General features: G+C 39.4%; 1 protein-coding gene across 3 annotated transcripts in view; it reads left to right on the top strand.

Moving 5' to 3' along the window:
- The window catches only part of Ppm1b (protein phosphatase, Mg2+/Mn2+ dependent 1B), a 72269-nt gene extending 54829 nt beyond the window's left edge, over positions 1-17440 (top strand). Inside the window, exons 6-7 of one of the 3 annotated variants that reach the window (XM_045137506.1) lie at positions 16411-16458; positions 17149-17440. In XM_045137506.1, the coding sequence (XP_044993441.1) occupies positions 16411-16458 (48 nt within the window). In that variant the 3' untranslated portion in view covers positions 17149-17440. Of the gene's footprint in view, positions 1-5446; positions 6489-6862; positions 8611-16410; positions 16459-17148 lie in introns of those variants that run through there. The other 2 variants (XM_045137507.1, XM_045137505.1) reach the window with 2 other exon arrangements.

Genomic DNA, 17440 nt, shown 5'->3' with positions numbered 1-17440 from the left:
CGAATCTTCTCTGCTAAACTTCAAGTGCATACATAAAACAGACATAGGTGCTTTTACCTGCTTGAGAGTTTTAGTTCTACAGTTTAAAAAATTGTAATCTTTTAATTTGGTTTTATTTGCGTGCGTGTGTGTGTGCGCACGTGCACGTCAGAGTCTCACCATTGCAAACACACACCAAATGCTTTCGCACTTTGCAGTTTACATGGGTGGCCAGGGAATCAAACCTGGGCTGACAGGCTTTGTAAGTAAGCACTTTTTCTTTGAACTGTCTTCCCAGAGCCCGAAAATACTTTTGTCATCTGGCAAGCCATGTGTAGTACTCCACCAGTACACTTGTAGTAGCACTCCTGATTTTTTTCCACTGCTTAATCATTAGATAACTTTGTTGATATGATCCGTTTAAAAAATCTAAGTAGACGGGCATGGCAGCTCACGCCTGTGATCCCAGCACTGTAGAAGCTGAGGTAGGAGTAGTGGCGTGAGTTGAGGCTCTCCTGGGCTTCAGCGAGACCCTGCGCCCTAACAAGCACACAGACATATGTAATGCGTACATGTATTCGCTGGTTAGGTTTTAATAGGCTTAAGCGCCCTTCTCTCCATTTGCTGTCTGTTGGGTTAATCTATATTCTCAGGTCTTACTTGATGTAAAAGGATGTTTCTGTAATATAAGAGTGGGTTCTTTTTGTTGTTGTTCAACGTAGGCTGTCACTCTGGCTCAGGCTGACCTGGAATTCACTATGCAGTCTCAGAGTGGCCTCGAACTCACAGTGATCCTCCTACCTCTGCCTCCTGAGTGCTGGGATTAAAGGTGTGTGCCACCATGCCTGGCTAAGAGTGGGTTCTTGAGCTGTGCTAGTCCAACTGCTAAAAGATTAGAACCACAAAAGTAGAGAGAAAGTGTGGGCTGGAGAGATGGCTTAGTGGTTACAGCACTTGCCTGTGAAGCCTAAGGACCCAGGTTCGATTCCCCAGTACCCATGTAAGCAACATGCACAAGGTGGCACATGTGTTTGGAGTTTGCAGTGGCTGCTGCTTTCTTTACCTCCCTTTCCCTAATAAATAAAACATAAATAATTTTTCAAAAGAGTAGAGGGAAAGTCAATTCTCATCTCAGTGTTCATTTTAAAAGTATCTTATAGGACAGTTTTAAACATCCCTTCTAATTGAGCAGAACTACTTTTCCTGTAATTTTTATTTACCGGTACATTACAGTGAACTATGTTGTAAGCTTTGATATTAAGCAAGCTGTGGTATAGTTGTACAATAATTTTTAACAATATTTCTTTAGAAAGTATGTAGACAGGGCTGAGGAGATGACTCCGTGGTTAAAAGTACTTGCCTGCAAAGCTGGCTGCTCTGGGTTCACTTCTCTAGCACCCACCCAAAGCCAGAGACTCCATCTCAAAGAAGGTGGAGTGCAGACATCTTGAAGTGGTACACGTGTGTTGCGTGCGCACACTCACAAGTGTCTGGACATACGGAGCACCTCATACGCAAAACCTCAGCTCCCCACAGCGCGTCCCATAGAAGAGCCACTGGGTGAGTGTTGATGAGACATACCCGTGCACACAGGACCCATCTCTCTCTGCCTGAGTTTCTCGTAAAGTCACGGTGGTAGTGTGTAGCTCACAGCTGTACTTGTGAGCATTCGGTGAGATTTTGTGTATATCTAAAGGACTAAAGCACTGATGCTGGGGATTTTTCTTGGTGAGGAGGCTGTAGACAGGAAAATGAGCTTTCTTTTACTCAGTTTACATTCTAGTTGGGAAGATTTGGAACATTGGCAAGGTGGAGTCAGTTGCTCTAGTAGAAAAACAGGTGTGCCACATGAACTTTGTCAGTTCAGGTAAAGAAAGCACGAGACCCTTAGATCATGGCTGCTGCTCGTGGTAGCAGTGATGCCCAGGAGAGAACTATGCACTGGTTGTAAAAAATGTATCTGCTCAGGAAGACGTTTCAGCTGTTCTTCATCTGTTCAGAGTGGTAGGAAAATAGAATTTCCCAAAAGGTGAAGTGATTTTTAAATGTGGTCATTTGCTAAGCTCATTTCAATTCAGTGGTATTCTGAAGGCAGCCGGTGTATACTCTCCTGTTCTTGATTTACTGGTTTGATTTAGAGAATTTTTTAAGAAAACAAGTACTCTTCCCAAACCACAACCAGAACAGTTCATAGAAATACAGCTCCTGTAGTAGAGATCTCAGCTCTAGAATGAGAAAGGTGCTTTACTTTTGGACCCACCAAAACAACCTTTGGTCCAGACTTACTGCATTACTACTACAAGTAGGGTTTATGTGATGTCATGGATTCTCCGTCATGGCTCTGTGTGTGTGTGTGTGTGTGTGTGTGTGTGTGTGTGTGTGTGTGTGTGTGTGTGTGTGTGTGTGGTGTAATGAAAGGCCACATCCTCTGGACCTGTAGATCGTGAGCTGCAGCTTGGGCACCTAGGCAGTTGTAAGTGCCCTACAAGTAGTTCAGGTAAGAAATGAGGGCTGGCACTTCTACATGTAAGTCAGCTGCTCATCCGAAGCAGGTTATGTTGTGACATTCTACAGTTGTTTTGTATTTATTTATTTATTTGAGAGAGAAAGAGGCAGAGAGAGAGAGAGAACATTGTGTGCCAAGGCCTCCAGTGACCATAAATGAACTCCAGAAGCATGTGGATCCAGCTTACGTGGGTCCTGGGGAATCAAACCTGGTTCCTTCGGCCTTGCAGGCAAGCACGTTAACTGCCAAGCTCTCTCTCCAGCCCCTATTTTTATTTTTGTATGTATATGTGTGTGCATATTCGTGTCTGTTGGATGCACTTGCACATATGAGTGTATGTGAATGGAGGCCAAAGGACAACCTCAGTTGTTCATCAGGTTTTATCCAACTTTTTTGAGACAAAGTCTCTTATTGGCCTAAAGGTCACCAAGTAGACTAGGCTGGCAGACGAGTGGACCCCAGGGATCCTCCTGCCTTCATTTCCCCAGAACTCGCTGAGATTACAAGCATACATTACACTGACTTTCTTCGTGGGTTCTGGGGTTCAAGCTCAGATCCTTATGCTTTTCAGGCGAGTACTTTACTGACTGAACCATCTCCTTATAGTATTTAAAAAAATTTTTTTTGTTCATTTATTTGAGAGCAACAGACAGAGAAAGAGTGAGGGAGAGAGAGAGAATGGGCATGCCAGGGCCTCCAGCCACTGCAAACGAATTGTGCATCTGGCTAATGTGGGTCCTGGGGAATTGAGCCTCGAACTAGGGTCCTTAGGCTTCACAGGCAATCACTTAACCACTAAGCCATCTCTCCAGCCCATAGTAATTATTTATATACATATAAAACAGAAGTAAAGCTTTTTTTTTTTTTTTTTTTTTGTGGGGTTATCTTAGGCCTTCCTTGGGATCTTGGAGACATAATACTTTTTTGGAAGATGTGATGAAAGAGACTGACGATGTTTGTTAGTTGAATCTTGTCTTATCCCATCATAACCTCTTCTGAACATACTCAAATCCATTTTATTGTATTCACTCTACATAATAATTTTGCAGACAAAAAAGTTAATTTGACAGTAAATATTCTTACAGAAAATAGGAAGATTCAAAGAAAGTAAAGCGTATGTAACTCCACTATGTGTCATTATATTAGGACGTTCCCTTTCTTTTGAGGCACATTCAACGTACAAGAATGAACAGATGTGCGGGCAGATGTAAAAGTATATAAACCATCCACAGAATTGGCTTTTGCATTTCGTCATGAGAACACTATTTTCTAAAGCATTCAGCTGCTTTTATTTTTCTACTAACCATTACAGCTGACTGTGTGGTTTTTATTAGTCTTACCTTTTTTCAGAACTATAAAATAAGCCTCCAAAGTTTGGTGATAAAAAGTTCCAAGTAGGTAGAAATGTTGCAGTGCTCTTGAACACCTGCCTACCTTCTACCTAGATTCCACAGTTGTTTACATTTTTTCATTGTTGTTTTATGTCTCTATATGTGTGTGCATATATATCCTATTTTTTTTAAGATTTCGTTTTTGGCTGAACCTTTGAAAGGAAGTTATAGACATCACAGTAATTCTCAGAATGTAACTTCTGTAGAATGAGAATGATGTTATTATTTGTAGAAAGATTAGTAAGAAGATTTCATAATGCCATTTAATATTGAGTTCTCATTTCTCTAGTCTAGAATGGTGATTACAGTCATGAAACATACTCTGATCAGGTTAGGCCTTCAGTCAAGCACATTCAACATGACTTTAATGTGGCTTTGAGCTTGGGCCAGTTTTTCTACAGTATGCCTTACCTTACAGATTTTCAAATTTATTTGTGAGAGAAGAAGGGAGTATGGGCACTGCAAAGCCTTCAGATGCACATGCTACTTCATGTATCTGGCTCTATGTGGGGATTGGGAAATTGCACCTGGCCTGTGGTAGGCTTTGCAAGCAAGTGCCTTTGACCACTGACCCACCTCCCCAGCTGCATAGTTCTGGATTTAGATTACTGTTTTGTTAAGGTGTCCTTGAACTGAGTGTTTGCTGTCAAAAGGGAATCAGGGCTGGCTGTGGTGGCGCACGCCTTTAATCCCAGCACCCGGGAGGCAAAGGTAGGAGGATTGCCCAGAGTTCAAGGCCAGCCTGAGATTACATAGTGAATGCCTGGTCAACCTGGACTAGAGTAAAACCCTACCTCAGAAACACCCCCCCCCAAAAAAAAAGAGGAATCAGCTTTTCATATTAAATATTTTTGGGCAATGCAAGATGTGACTGTACTTGAAAGTGCCACACATAATATAATGTAAGGTGGTCTTGATTTTAATCGCCTTAACTATGATCAGCTTGGCAGAAAGATGCAAAAATTCTAAAAAACCTATAGTTTTCAGTAGTCAATGTTTAAAAGAATTAGTGTGTTTTATCTAGAAATGATTTTAAGATGCTGCATTTAAAGGCAAAAATTAATTTTTTTATGTGCAAAAACTTTTAAATTTCCCAGAAATTCAGTTTAAATTTTTGTAGTTTTACATTTTATATCTTCTTTGTTATTTACCATCTAGCAGAAGTGAAGAAACTGGCATTCTGATAGCTTGCTTTTCTGTCCTTTTCTTCACTTTAAAGACCAATTTCCTTTTGCACCTAGTCATTCTAGACAGTAATTTTACGTTAAGTCGCTTTTAGGACGTGCTTTTTTGTTCCTGCTAAATCCTAAAGGCAGAGTAAATTTCAGATTGAATTTCACAATGGCAACTGAAATAAGACCAAACCGAGTTAATGACAATTTGATAAAAATAATTTGTTGTTATATTAGATGTTTCTGTTAATGTGCACAGGTAAGAACTGGTATTTAATACAATGTTCTCATGCTTAAATGATATGGTAGAGCAACCAGTGTTTTGTGTGATGTGTTGTGAAATACGTGTGATATCCTAGTTTGTCTACTGACACTGGGGTCTTGAATCTTAAAAAAAGGCCTCCGAGGAAGCAGAGGAAGGTGGATCACAGGGAAAATTGGTGGAAGCCCTCAGGCAAATGAGAATTAATCATAGGGGCAACTACCGACAACTTCTGGAGGAGATGCTGACTAGTTACAGGCTAGCTAAAGTAGAGGGAGAAGAAAGCCCGGCTGACGCAGCTGCCGCCGCTCCGCCCTCGGACAGCGATGCCGGAAGCCCTGAGGCAATGCAGGAAAGACAGACTGAATCAGAAAGTGCTCTTGCTGACTTAGACAGCTCTAATGAAGATGCAGGGACAAAAATGAGTGCTGAGAAAATATGACCTCTTTTGGTAATATTTTTGTGATCTTGATTTGATGGTTTTTACTTAGGTATGATGTGTTCATTTAATATAACCATTTTGTTATTTGAATCTTAGAAAACTACTTTTCTTAAATTCGTAAAGCCGTGTTTTTTAAAAAGGCCTTTGCATACATCATTATAATAGTTTTAAATAAACTATTTATAGTACTTTGGATTTAATGAATTTAATATGTCATCTCACATTGTATGCCAGAAATTCAACTGCTAGTTCCTAAAGTCCATAAATTCATAATAGATGGGATTAGAGGTTACTGCTTAGAGAGATTACTGTACATTGTGGAAAAACTTGTTAATGTAGAATTATACTGCTGCTTCTTTTATGTTAGAATATGTGTAGTTAGCTTTGTAATAAACTTGTGTTTAATAATTTTAGTTCTTCAAAGAATTGGCTGGTACTGGCCTATAATTTTTCTTTCAGAGTTAATAATTTGTGTGTTGTTTGATTTGTTTATATTTTTACATCTCTGTAGTTTTATTTTTTAGAAGTTGTGAGATAATGGATGTGTGGTTATTTTTCCTTTCTCTGTATTCTTTACAAATCATACTTTTTTAAAAAACAACCTGTGTATTCTACATCTTTGGTTTATATATTCTGTATGGCTTACTACACACGTAATAATGTATGTCAACCAAGTGTTTAGAATGAATTTATCAGTGTTTCAGTTCAAATAAAGCATGTGATATGGAATAATCAATGCATGTTGTACTTATTTTTTAATTTTTTTATTTAACAATCAAGTTTGGGATACTGGAAAACTAGTCATTCAACATTCATACGTATTTATATTAAATTTAGCACACTTTTGTCATAGATTTGTTTTCATTAACCAAAAAGCAAAAATATTTTAATATAAAAACACACAAATCTTGCTTTCTCAAATTTAATTCTGCTATCCCTTTTTTGCTAGACAGATACATGCTCTCATACACAGTACACGCTCTATTAACAGTCCCTTCTCCTATTAAAGGGAGGCGATTTGTCCATCTGATTTTGTTTTCTCTTGAGATTCAGTCCAACCTGGAAGTGGTATAGGTAAATAATAATATTCTTCCTTTTCTCTTCCTGTAGGGTGCTGGAGATCTAGAAGACTCATGGTAGCCTTATAAACCTTCTAAAATGTTTTTGATTCTGAAAATTGGGGAAAAATCTTTTAATCACAGTTTACTTCAATACAAGGGGAAATACTCTTGTGGATTCCCAATGTTTTGTGATATGAGCAGAAAATCATTAGCACTTCCCATCACTTGTTCATACTTGTGTTTTCTGATAATTGCCACTCATAGCATTGCCTGTACGCTACAGTATTTTTACCAGCCTTCAGCATACTAGTTACATCTGTATCCAATTACTGGCCATAGAAACTGGTGGAGTTATTTTACAAATGTGCCCGAGGTGCATGGGAATATAGTTAGCTATACTCTGAGGATACGTTATGATTTTTAAGAAAACGAAAACAAAAACAAAAAAACCCGCAACATATAAGCATGTAGGAATAAAGACTTGTGAGAAGTTTCTGCTCTCAGTTCGCCAAGTTGGAAGGAAGCCTTTTGCTATTCTGTGGCTTGGAATTTTATTTGAGCAATTTACTATAGGATATGTATTTATTAATAATTGTTATTTAATTTCTTTCCAATTTCACCTATATTACCAACATGGCTTTTTCAGTAATGTCCATATTGTACTGTTGCCTTGCTTCAAGATGCAGTGTTTGGCAATAATGTTATCAACCCTTAAAAATCTTACGCATGTGTCTACTACATCCTTCAGTTTTTACTAGAAAATCTTGGAAACCAAATGGATTAATTTATGGATATTTATACTTTACGTTGTCATCTCACTGCTTAGAATTCTTTTAAATGTTGAGATTTGCCTTTATAATGTAAATTGTGATTCTTGTTTTACATGTGGGTGTCTATAATTTTAATTTTTCAGCTTTTAAAATACAGGTTTTCATGTAATTTGTTAGAATTTTTAACTGTTATTTTAAAAGCTCAGAATATCACATTGAAATACTATAAACACATTTAAAATTATCTATTTTAGATCTAAGGAAATACTACAGAGATATTTTCATGGGTTCAGTAACCTTTCATTTTATAACATTGGGCACGGTACAGAGTGGCTGTCACATAAGGTACTTGAAATTTATTTAGTTTAACTCTATTTTTACAAAAACTTGGAATTCTTGGATCCTTTTGAATTTTGCATGTATTAAAAAATTTAGTGCTGAACATGATGAGTCAAGTGTTTATTGAAAAGTTTCTGGAATAGGAGAAGTAATGGGTGTATCCATTTGTACATGGTTTCCTACTTGTGAATGCTTTGTATATACATTTCCCATACGTTTCGGTTATGTTTCAGCAGGTTGTAATTGCCCTTGTGTGTAGCTCAAGTGAGTCTTCATCTGGTCCTATGTGGAATGGAATTCAAGGTATTTTCTGTATTGATTTTCTGGAGCTGTTTCTAGGGAGCCACACATTTGAACACATCAGCTTTCCTGATCTCTAGGTTTACTGCGCACCAGATTTTTTTGATCTAAAAGTAGTTACTGCCACCATACATTTTATTTATTCTTTAGATGTTAGGCTCGTAAGTTAAAGAGCTTCACATGATGGTGTTAAAAGTTATTTGTCCCATTACTGGGTGTTGTTCAAAGATAGGGAATGAAGAATGCAAAGTGGTTTATTGTTGAAACTGTCCACTCCAATCCAACCCTGTACCGATAGTCCCTTTCCAATATGATATTGCGATGTTTCATACAATGCAGTGAGCGTAACCAACTTGTCACTTAAATAAAGTCTTGATTTTAAAAAGCAGTGTGACATATTACTCTTTGGTGTGATTTTCAAAAATAAAATGCAGCTTTGGTCGTGATTTTAAACATACATATAGTTAGCCTGCTTGTGAAGACTTTATAGAAAGCCATGTAGATGAATGTGAGCTTCAAAGAGGCACTGACCAAGCTATATATGGCAATAGCAGTCAACCTCTTCTCTGCCAGGGAAAAATAAAGGTTTTTCAGGGGGCCAGTGGCCTTTGAAGTACCAATACCATGACTTGGCAAAAGAGAAATCCAGGTTCTTGTTCACGCCTCTGACTCCTGTAGTCCAGCTATTTGCAGACATTCTGGCCTCGGGACCTACTCTTCGAAGTTGAATTACGCCAAAGACCTTTTTGCTTCTGTGGAGTTTGTTGGTATTCACTCTATTAAAATTAAAGCCTGTTTTATGTTGCTATAGGTAACTTTGTTTTATAAAAAATAATTTTCCAAATCTAAAGATACTGTGTAGAAAGCGGCACTGCTCCTCAATTTTGTACACCCTTTCAGAGTTGTGCTGGGTTCTTATGTCTGCTCTGGTAAGAAGTTTGAGTGTGTGGTCAGTTTGTCGAAGTATATATAGAAATCTGCCTTACACCGAAACGTAGTTAGAAAAGAGAATTTCGTATTTAATAGCTTCTTGTGATTTTAGATATCAGAACTCAACAATATTTCTTGAATGTTAGTTGGAATGTTCGCTTCAAAGCCTTATCTGTCAAAGGGTTTTGTATACCACGTTAACATGAACATCCATTAGATCTCGCTTGCATATTGATTGGATTTTTTTTTACCTATGCATGATGTTATAATCATGAGTAGGCCATCTTGAACATACTGGTTTGCGGAATTCTGCAATTCTTTTCAGTGTTGACCCATTATTCTGCAGTGATTAAAATGTTCTTGCTAACCAGGTGTGGTAGCACATGCCTTTAATCCCAGCACTTGGGAGGCAGAGGTAGGAGGATCACTGTAAGTTCAAGGCCACCCTGAGACTACATAGTGAATTCCAGGTCAGCCTGGGCTAGAGTGAGACCCTACCTTGAAAATTTAAAAAAATAAAAACAACTTTGCTAATATAACTGATTTCAAAAATAATTTCAAGTATTGGGGAGCTGTCAAGCTTATGATGATAGAGATCTAGAATTCTGATTTTCTTTTGAAAAGTGAAATTTTATCATTGTCTACAAATTTGTCAGTTGTTTTCCTTAAGTGACAGGCATACTTCATTTATTTTGGAGGAAATGTCTTCTGAATAATCATAGTCTGTCAGTCATTCTTTCAAGTTAACAATAGGTTTTTTTTTTTTTCATGAAAAGTGGCTAGTTGCGTGCAGCCCAAATAATGCATACTTAGGTATGTTTTAGAACCAAAATTAAGCATTGCATTGTGTAGGGAATTTTAAAAAGTTGGGAGCCTAAGGACAGATGTTAATTTTATTCATTTTTAAAATGTGGTGTATTGCCTTGTTGTGAAGCCTACATTGACCTCAAACTGAGGGTCCTCCTCACATGTCACCACGACTCCCTGTTCTGCCCCTGTTGAGGGCCAGGGCTACAGGCCCTGCTGTGCTTGCCTGAGATAGAGGTATAATGAAATCACCTGATCGCTCATGAACATTGTCAACTGAAAGTTGCCTTTTTTCCCTACGTGTAACAATGACAAGTTACTTTGTGGTAAATTACCAAAGTTTTCGCCACTGTTTCTTTTGCAAAATCGGTGCAAATGTTACTATGTTGAGAAATGACTTGTTAGAATCAGAATGAAAGTCATTTTGGCTTCATGAATTTCCTTGAAAGATTCTTTGTGACTCCCAGAATTTCACAACTAACTGCTCTAGTCTTTTTGGGCCAGCTTGCTAGTGTATCAGGTATCACAGTATGATAGTCTGTGTGTCTTTAACACACACAGGTCTGATTAAAAATGTACTGGAAGCCCCAGTGGCACACACCTTTGATTGGAGGATCGCTGTGAGTTCCAGGCCACCCTGAGACTACATAATGAATTACAAGTCAGCCTGGGCTAGAGTGAAACCCTACCTTGAAAAACAAAAGTACTGGGGATGTAGCCAGCGGCAGAGTGCTCGTTCAGCAATCCTTCAGTAAAGAAGGTGGGGAAGGGAATAAACAAACTGGAAAATGATGTAGTACTTGAACTTTGAACACAAGATAGGATGAAATCTTTTATTATATGAAAGATTAAATTTTTCCAGAAATTTTTTTGATTGTTCAAATTTGTGAAACTGATTAAAGATTAAACTTAAATTTAATTTTCTTTTCTTTTTTTTTTTTTTTTTTCGAGGTAGGGTTTCACTCTAGCTCAGGCTCTCCTGGAATTCACTATGTAGTCTCAGGGTGGCCTCGAACTCACGGCGGTCCTCCTACCTCTGCCTCCCGAGTGCTGGGATTAAAGGTGTGCGCCACCACGCCCAGCTAATTTTCATATGGCAAATATATTCAGAACATTTTAAGTAGTTTTAAGTTCTCTCCAATTAATGGTCTATAGATGTGTGTTACTATTTAGGAAGATTTTTAGTCATTGAACCTTTATTCACTTCCTATGGCTGAGACGTCATAGCACATTGGTTAAAGACAGGACTTGTTTGACTTTTTTTCTCAAGGTAGGGTCTCTTTCTAGCCCAGGCTGACCTGGAATTCACTATGGAGTCTCAGGCCGGCCTTGAACTCAAGTCGATCCTCCTACCTGTGCCTCCTGAGTGCTGGGATTAAAGGCGTGCGCCACCACGCCCGGCAGGACTTTGACTTTTGTTCCTAAGTGACCAGGTCAAGTTGATCAGATTTGCCGAAATATTTTTTTAAGTAGTTTAACTTTCATAATGAAAATTCAGTGTTGAAGTTTCCATAGAGATGTAATTCTTTAAAAATTGATACATATGCCGGGGGGTGGTGGCGTATGCCTTTAATCCCCAGCACTCAGGAGACAGAGGTAGGAGAATCACCATGAGTTCGAGGCCACCCTGAGACTACAGAGTGAATCCCAGGTCAGCCTGGACCAGAGTGAGACCCTACCCCTAAAAAAAAAAAAAAAAAAAAAAAATGATGGCAGAGTTTCTGTGACACACAGTTGTCTCTTGTCGCGATAAATCTGTCCTTAAAATTGTTCTCATATTGGGAGCTGGGGGCAACGGCTCATTGGATACAAGCACCTGTGCACACATGCTGGCCTGAGTTCAGTCCCCGGCACCCGCATAAAAAGCCGGGTGTGAGCATACCCACCTTTAACTCTGTGGGGACCAGAGACAGGAAAACTGCTGGGGCTTGCTGGTCAGACTCTGACCAGAAACAGTGGCTGTTCTTTCAGTGAGAGACTCCATCTTGTCGACAGCCATACCACCCTGAATGTACCTGATCTCTCTGTCTTGGGAGCTAAGCAGGGCAGGACCTGGCCAGACTCCATCTCGAGAAAATACAGCAGAAGAGCAATAACGGAGGACACTCGGTGTTCTTTGGCCTCTGTGTGAATGTGCAGTGGGGTACCTACACACACACACACCCGTACTTCACTCAGGCAAAAAAAAAAAAAAAGATTGTTCACCCAGAGTTTTCACAAAGCAAAAGTGGTGATAACTCAGGCTTTTCCTTAAGTCTTACCAGTTTTAGTTTCAGATGGGTGAGATTCATTGGGTTTTGGTTCCTTTTCATACTACAGTCAGCCTCTCTGGATCAGCTTCGTCATAAGAAACACTTATGGTTTAAAACAACAATAGGAAGTGAGATGCCATCTGGCTGAATTTCGGCTCCTTGTATTTGATGGAGTAGATACAGAACCACCCAGTTGTATATTTTTGGGGGGAGTGTTAAGGAAACGGGGGGGGGATAATCACAGCAGAAAATGCTCCCAAGCTTTTCCACTATAATTTATGTACCAGAGTAAGGCTTACTGTCCAAGGTACAGATTCCTTGGGAGCAGTGCTCACACCAAGACCAATTTCATGACCTAAAATTCCTACATGGAAACGATGGTGCTGTCGTGCTCCTTTGCGGGCTGTTTTTCTATTCAGACTTCAAAATGTGTCTTGTTAATAACAAGTTTGTGGAAAGTGTTTTGTGGTGATAACCATCATTTGAGCTAGAAATTTGAAAGGACCTCACCACTTACACTCCCTAAAGCACTGGTGGGAATGAGACCGGGTGAGTGTTCTGACTCAGGAGTCTAGATTTTGTTTTCAGACTATTACACAGAAAGCAAATGTCTCATAAAAATGCAGAATATATATATATGTTCTCTGTATTTTCAGCTTCTGTCATTGAAAACAACCTGAAATGTCCATTAAATTTCTATGGCAAGTCCGTTTTGTTTTTTGGTGTGTATGTGGTATGTGTGTGGTAATGTATAGTGTGCACATGTGTGTATACAGGTGTGCATAACCATGCCCAACTTTTTACCTGGGTGTGTGGGGAATTAAGCCCGGGTCTTCACACTTAGCAAATGCTCTTACCTGCACAGCCATCTCCCCAGCCCAAATCTTGCTTAGTTTTGAAACATTCATAGAGCCAGACTGGCCTGAAACTCTAGTTTCCTGCTGTCTCTACCAAAGTGATGGATAACTGGCATGTGCCAGCATACCTGGTTTATGTGGTGCTGGGGATTGGACCCAAGCCTTGATGCATGCTAGGCGAGCCCACTTACTACCTGAGCTTTGTTCCCCAGTAAAGTAGGATCAGTAACAGAGCTGTGTCGGGCTGTGTTTCAGCCTGGGCAAAAGGAAAACTCAGTGTTCATAGTTACTTAAAAGTTTGTATATTCACCAGGCATGGTGGTGCACGCCTTTAATCCCACCATTCGGGAGGCAGAGGTAGGAGAATCACCCTGAGTTCAAGGCCGGCCTGAGACTACGTAGTGAATTCCAGGTCAGCCTGAGCTAGAGTGAGACCCTACCTCAGAAAACCAAAGTAAGTTTGTATATTCCACACGGTTTTGCAAAAACCTACATGGTTCTGCATATTTTAACGTTCCATTAAAATATTTAATTTTAATTGTCACCTCTTAATTGTCCTCAGGACAAGTGTCTCACTCTAATCTTAGGCTGATAAGTGTGTGAATTCTTTGGCCTTTGAAGTAACTCTTTCTGGGCTACTAATTTAAGCAGATGTTACTCAGAATAACTAGTCTGCTAGCATCCTGTATTATGGGATCTGTGGCCGCCTGATGAACTAGAGGAAAAGCTGCGCTAAGACCATCCTGAGGCTTTGCTTTCTTAGGCAGTGAGCCACTTTGCAATGCATTGAAAAATAAGAATTGGAGAGATGGCTCAGTGATCAAAGGCATTTGCTTGCAAAGCCCAACAGCCTGGATTCGGTTCCCCAGTACCCAGGCAAAGCCAGATGCACAAAGTGGCTCATGCATCTGGAGTTTGTTGCCAGTGACAGGAGGTCCTGGCACGTCCATGTTTCCCTCTCTGCTTTGCAAATAAATTTAAAAAAAAATTAAAAAGGCCAGGCGAGGTGGCATATGCCTTTAATCCCAACACTCGGTGGCAGAGATAGAAGAAGTGCTATGAGTTTACAGCCCACCTGGGGCTACATAGTTTCAGGTTAGCCTTGCCTAGAGTGAGAACCTACCTGGGGGGCGGGGGGAAATAGGGTTGGAAAGATGGCTTAGCAGTTAAGGTGCTTGCCCATGAACTCTGAGGATCCTGGTTCGATTCTCCAGGTCCCATGTAGGCCAGATGCACAAGGTGGTGCATATGTCTGGAGCTTGTTTGCAGTGCTTGTGAGGTCCTGGAGCATTCTTTCCTCCTCCTCCTCCTCCTCCTCCTCCTCCTCCCTCTCCTCTCCTCTCCCCTCCCCTCCCCTCCCCTCCCCTCCCCTCCCCTCCCCTCCCCTCCCCTCCCCTCCCCTCCCCTCCCCTCCCCTCCCCTCCCCTCCCCTCCCCTCTCTGTCTCAAATAAAAATGCTAATTTTTTTTTTTGTCTGAGAGAAAAGTTAAAGAAGGATGTCTGTTGTGTGATTGTTTAGTATGTCTGAGTTCCGGAGGTTTCTTTCTCGGTGGTGGTGGACAACTGCTGTTGACAAAGCAGTTGCCAAGTTGGTCATACCTCGTCACATTTCCCTTCACAGTTGGCTGCTGTACAGTGTCAGGACTACGTCTACTAGATTACAGTGCATTCAGATTGACTCCTGTGATTTAGCATATGAAAGTATTTCCAATTTGCTTACAGTAATTATGAAACAATCGCTGTTTTGATAAGAGCATTGTTTTCATAGTTAAATTGAAGGCATTTAGGATACATAAGAGAATGCAATCTTAGGGTTGATGTGTCGTACTCCTGTGAACGTATAAAACATGAAACATAGAGCACGGTAACTTTAGAAAAGTAGTTTTTTGTTTTGTTGACAGGCTGACCTTGAACTTGTGCCTCAACTTGAGTACTGGGATGATAAGCAGGCACCACTTCAGGCTAGACGAGTGCTTACTCCTTGAGAGGCATTGGGAAAAGTGAAGGATTTTTCTCACAAACTGATAGAGATGTTGCTGGGCATGGTGGCCTTTAATCCCAGAACTCAGGAGGCAGAGGTAGGAGGATCTCTGAGTTCAAAGCCAGCCTGCGAGTACGTAATGAGTTCCAGGTCAGCCTGGGCTACAGCAGCACCTAACTTCAAAAAGCAAAAAGAAAAGAAAAACAGACACCAAAATGTTAACATCAGTGAAATTGGACAGTAAGAGTGAATACCATTCTTTTCTGTAATTTTCTGTTTATATTTTTAATTAACTTTTTAATTGAAAAAAAATGTAGAAACAAAAATCAATTCAGTAGTTAGGAGTTTTCTTCCTTGAAGGTGATAACTTACAATCCGTCTTACTACAAGAACTTTCTGGGGACTGGAGAGATGGCTTAGCAGTTAAGGTGCTTGCCTGCAAGGGACCCAGGTTCAACTCCCTAGGACCCACGTAAGCCAGATGCACAAGGGGGCACACACATCTGAAGTTCGTTTGCAGTTGCTAGAAGCCCTGGTGTGCCCATTCTCTCTACCTGCCTATTTTTGTTTCTCTCAAATTAATCAACAAAAATTTAAAAAATTAAAAATATAAAGAACTTTCTCACCAATGTTGCATATTGTCCATCTGACTAAATATCTGACTAAATTCACTGGCTTAGTTCCCAAATATCTGATTATTAGTGGGTGAACTTTCATTCTCATCTGACTATATACCTTTAATCAAATTTGCTCATGTATATTATTTTTCTGTTGATACATTTACCATTTTTCTTGTTGGTTTGTAAGAGCTCTTTACATTTAAGCAGTTAGCCATTATTCTGTCCCGTATGTCCCAAGTGATTTCACAAGCTCTCCCAAATCTGTGTTTTAGTTAGGCTTTGCAATCGCTGCTTGTTAATGAAGGCTCTTGAGGATGAGCCTAAGAACCAGTTACCAATCCGTACTGGAATGATTAAAATCCTAAGAAAGCACAAGCTCAACCTCATAGTATTTTACCCCTAACTCTTGTGTCGCGCTGCTGTGGCTGTGATTTTTTTCTGACATAATAATATGTGCCTCTGTTGAGGTTTTCCTTGGGCTGAACAAGGGCTTTCAACTCAACTGTGATTGGAGAGGTACTGAAGACGGGTGGGATGCTCAGATTCGAGTGCTTGATCAAATCCTTCCTTTCCAAATGGCATGTACCATTCTAAATCGAAGATGGTGGGGTTTCTTTGTGTTTTACTTAAAAAAAATTTAAGTAAAATTAACAAACTGCAAAGATTTACATGTTAAAATTTGATGCATTGTAGGAGTCTTACATTGAAGAATTTTAGAATTTTTATCATTTTCTTTAACAGTTTCATCAACCTTCAGTTGCATATACTGACAATGTTTTCTTATTATGAGTAAGTAAATACATATAGATTTTTTTCTCTTTTATGACTTTAGCCTTTAATAAATATATTTAATATAACTAAAACCTATGAATCAAGAATCTTAGATAACATCTTTCCATAACTCTTTCATTATCCCATGACTCCAACTATTATGTCAGCCAATCTTTTCTCATTCTTTGGAAATGCTATATATTATTGCATATGGCTGCATTTTACGTATTTTGCATCATTGCTCTTGATTTTCTATCCAAACCATTCCATCTTGTCAGTTTTGTTACTCCCTTGATTATCTGGTAGATAAAGTGCCCCTCATCCTCATTCAACTTTTACATAAAACAAAAAATAGGCTTGTTCCTCAAGATGAACTTTTGAATAATATGGTCAAGAGTTCTCTGCCAAATAAAAATCCTGGTAAATGTTGATTCTGCTATTATGTGTATAGATTAATTTTCTGGCTGTTGATAACTTCAGCAGGGTTACGTTCAATTATAGGAAGGTACTACATCTTTCTCATTAAGGAAATATTTATAATGTCCCAGCACAGCTTCATAGTTTTATGGTATATTAAAATATTTCCTTATTTTATATTCATTAGTGCTATTATGAATGAACTGTCTCCCAACCTTCAATTTAATTCCTAGTTTAGGCAAACGGCTTTATTCACTTACAAATCATTTCAATTTCTATCGTTTCCACCAGATGGCAGTGTTGGGCACGTGCATTTGTAAACTTGGCTGAAATCTGGAGACAAGGCAGTTGAGTGGCTGGTCGACCTACCAAGAGCCCAGAAGTATAAGGACAAAAAGAGTTTTTGTCTTTTGTAAACCTGAAAGAAAAATGAGTCCATCATTACATAATTATAGTATTTATATTGCTATCAACCTTTACTCTTACAGCCCTATTGGAGGAGGCAGAGAATTGATGATGCCTCTTGTGTCCTCAAAACATGTTTTCCCTCGTTGATACAATAAACACTTGTGGCTTCTTGGTA

This window comes from Jaculus jaculus, chromosome 18, assembly GCF_020740685.1.
Source record: "Jaculus jaculus isolate mJacJac1 chromosome 18, mJacJac1.mat.Y.cur, whole genome shotgun sequence".
In the NCBI taxonomy this organism is placed as follows: Eukaryota; Metazoa; Chordata; class Mammalia; order Rodentia; family Dipodidae; genus Jaculus; species Jaculus jaculus.
This window is presented reverse-complemented; position numbering and strand designations above follow the sequence as displayed.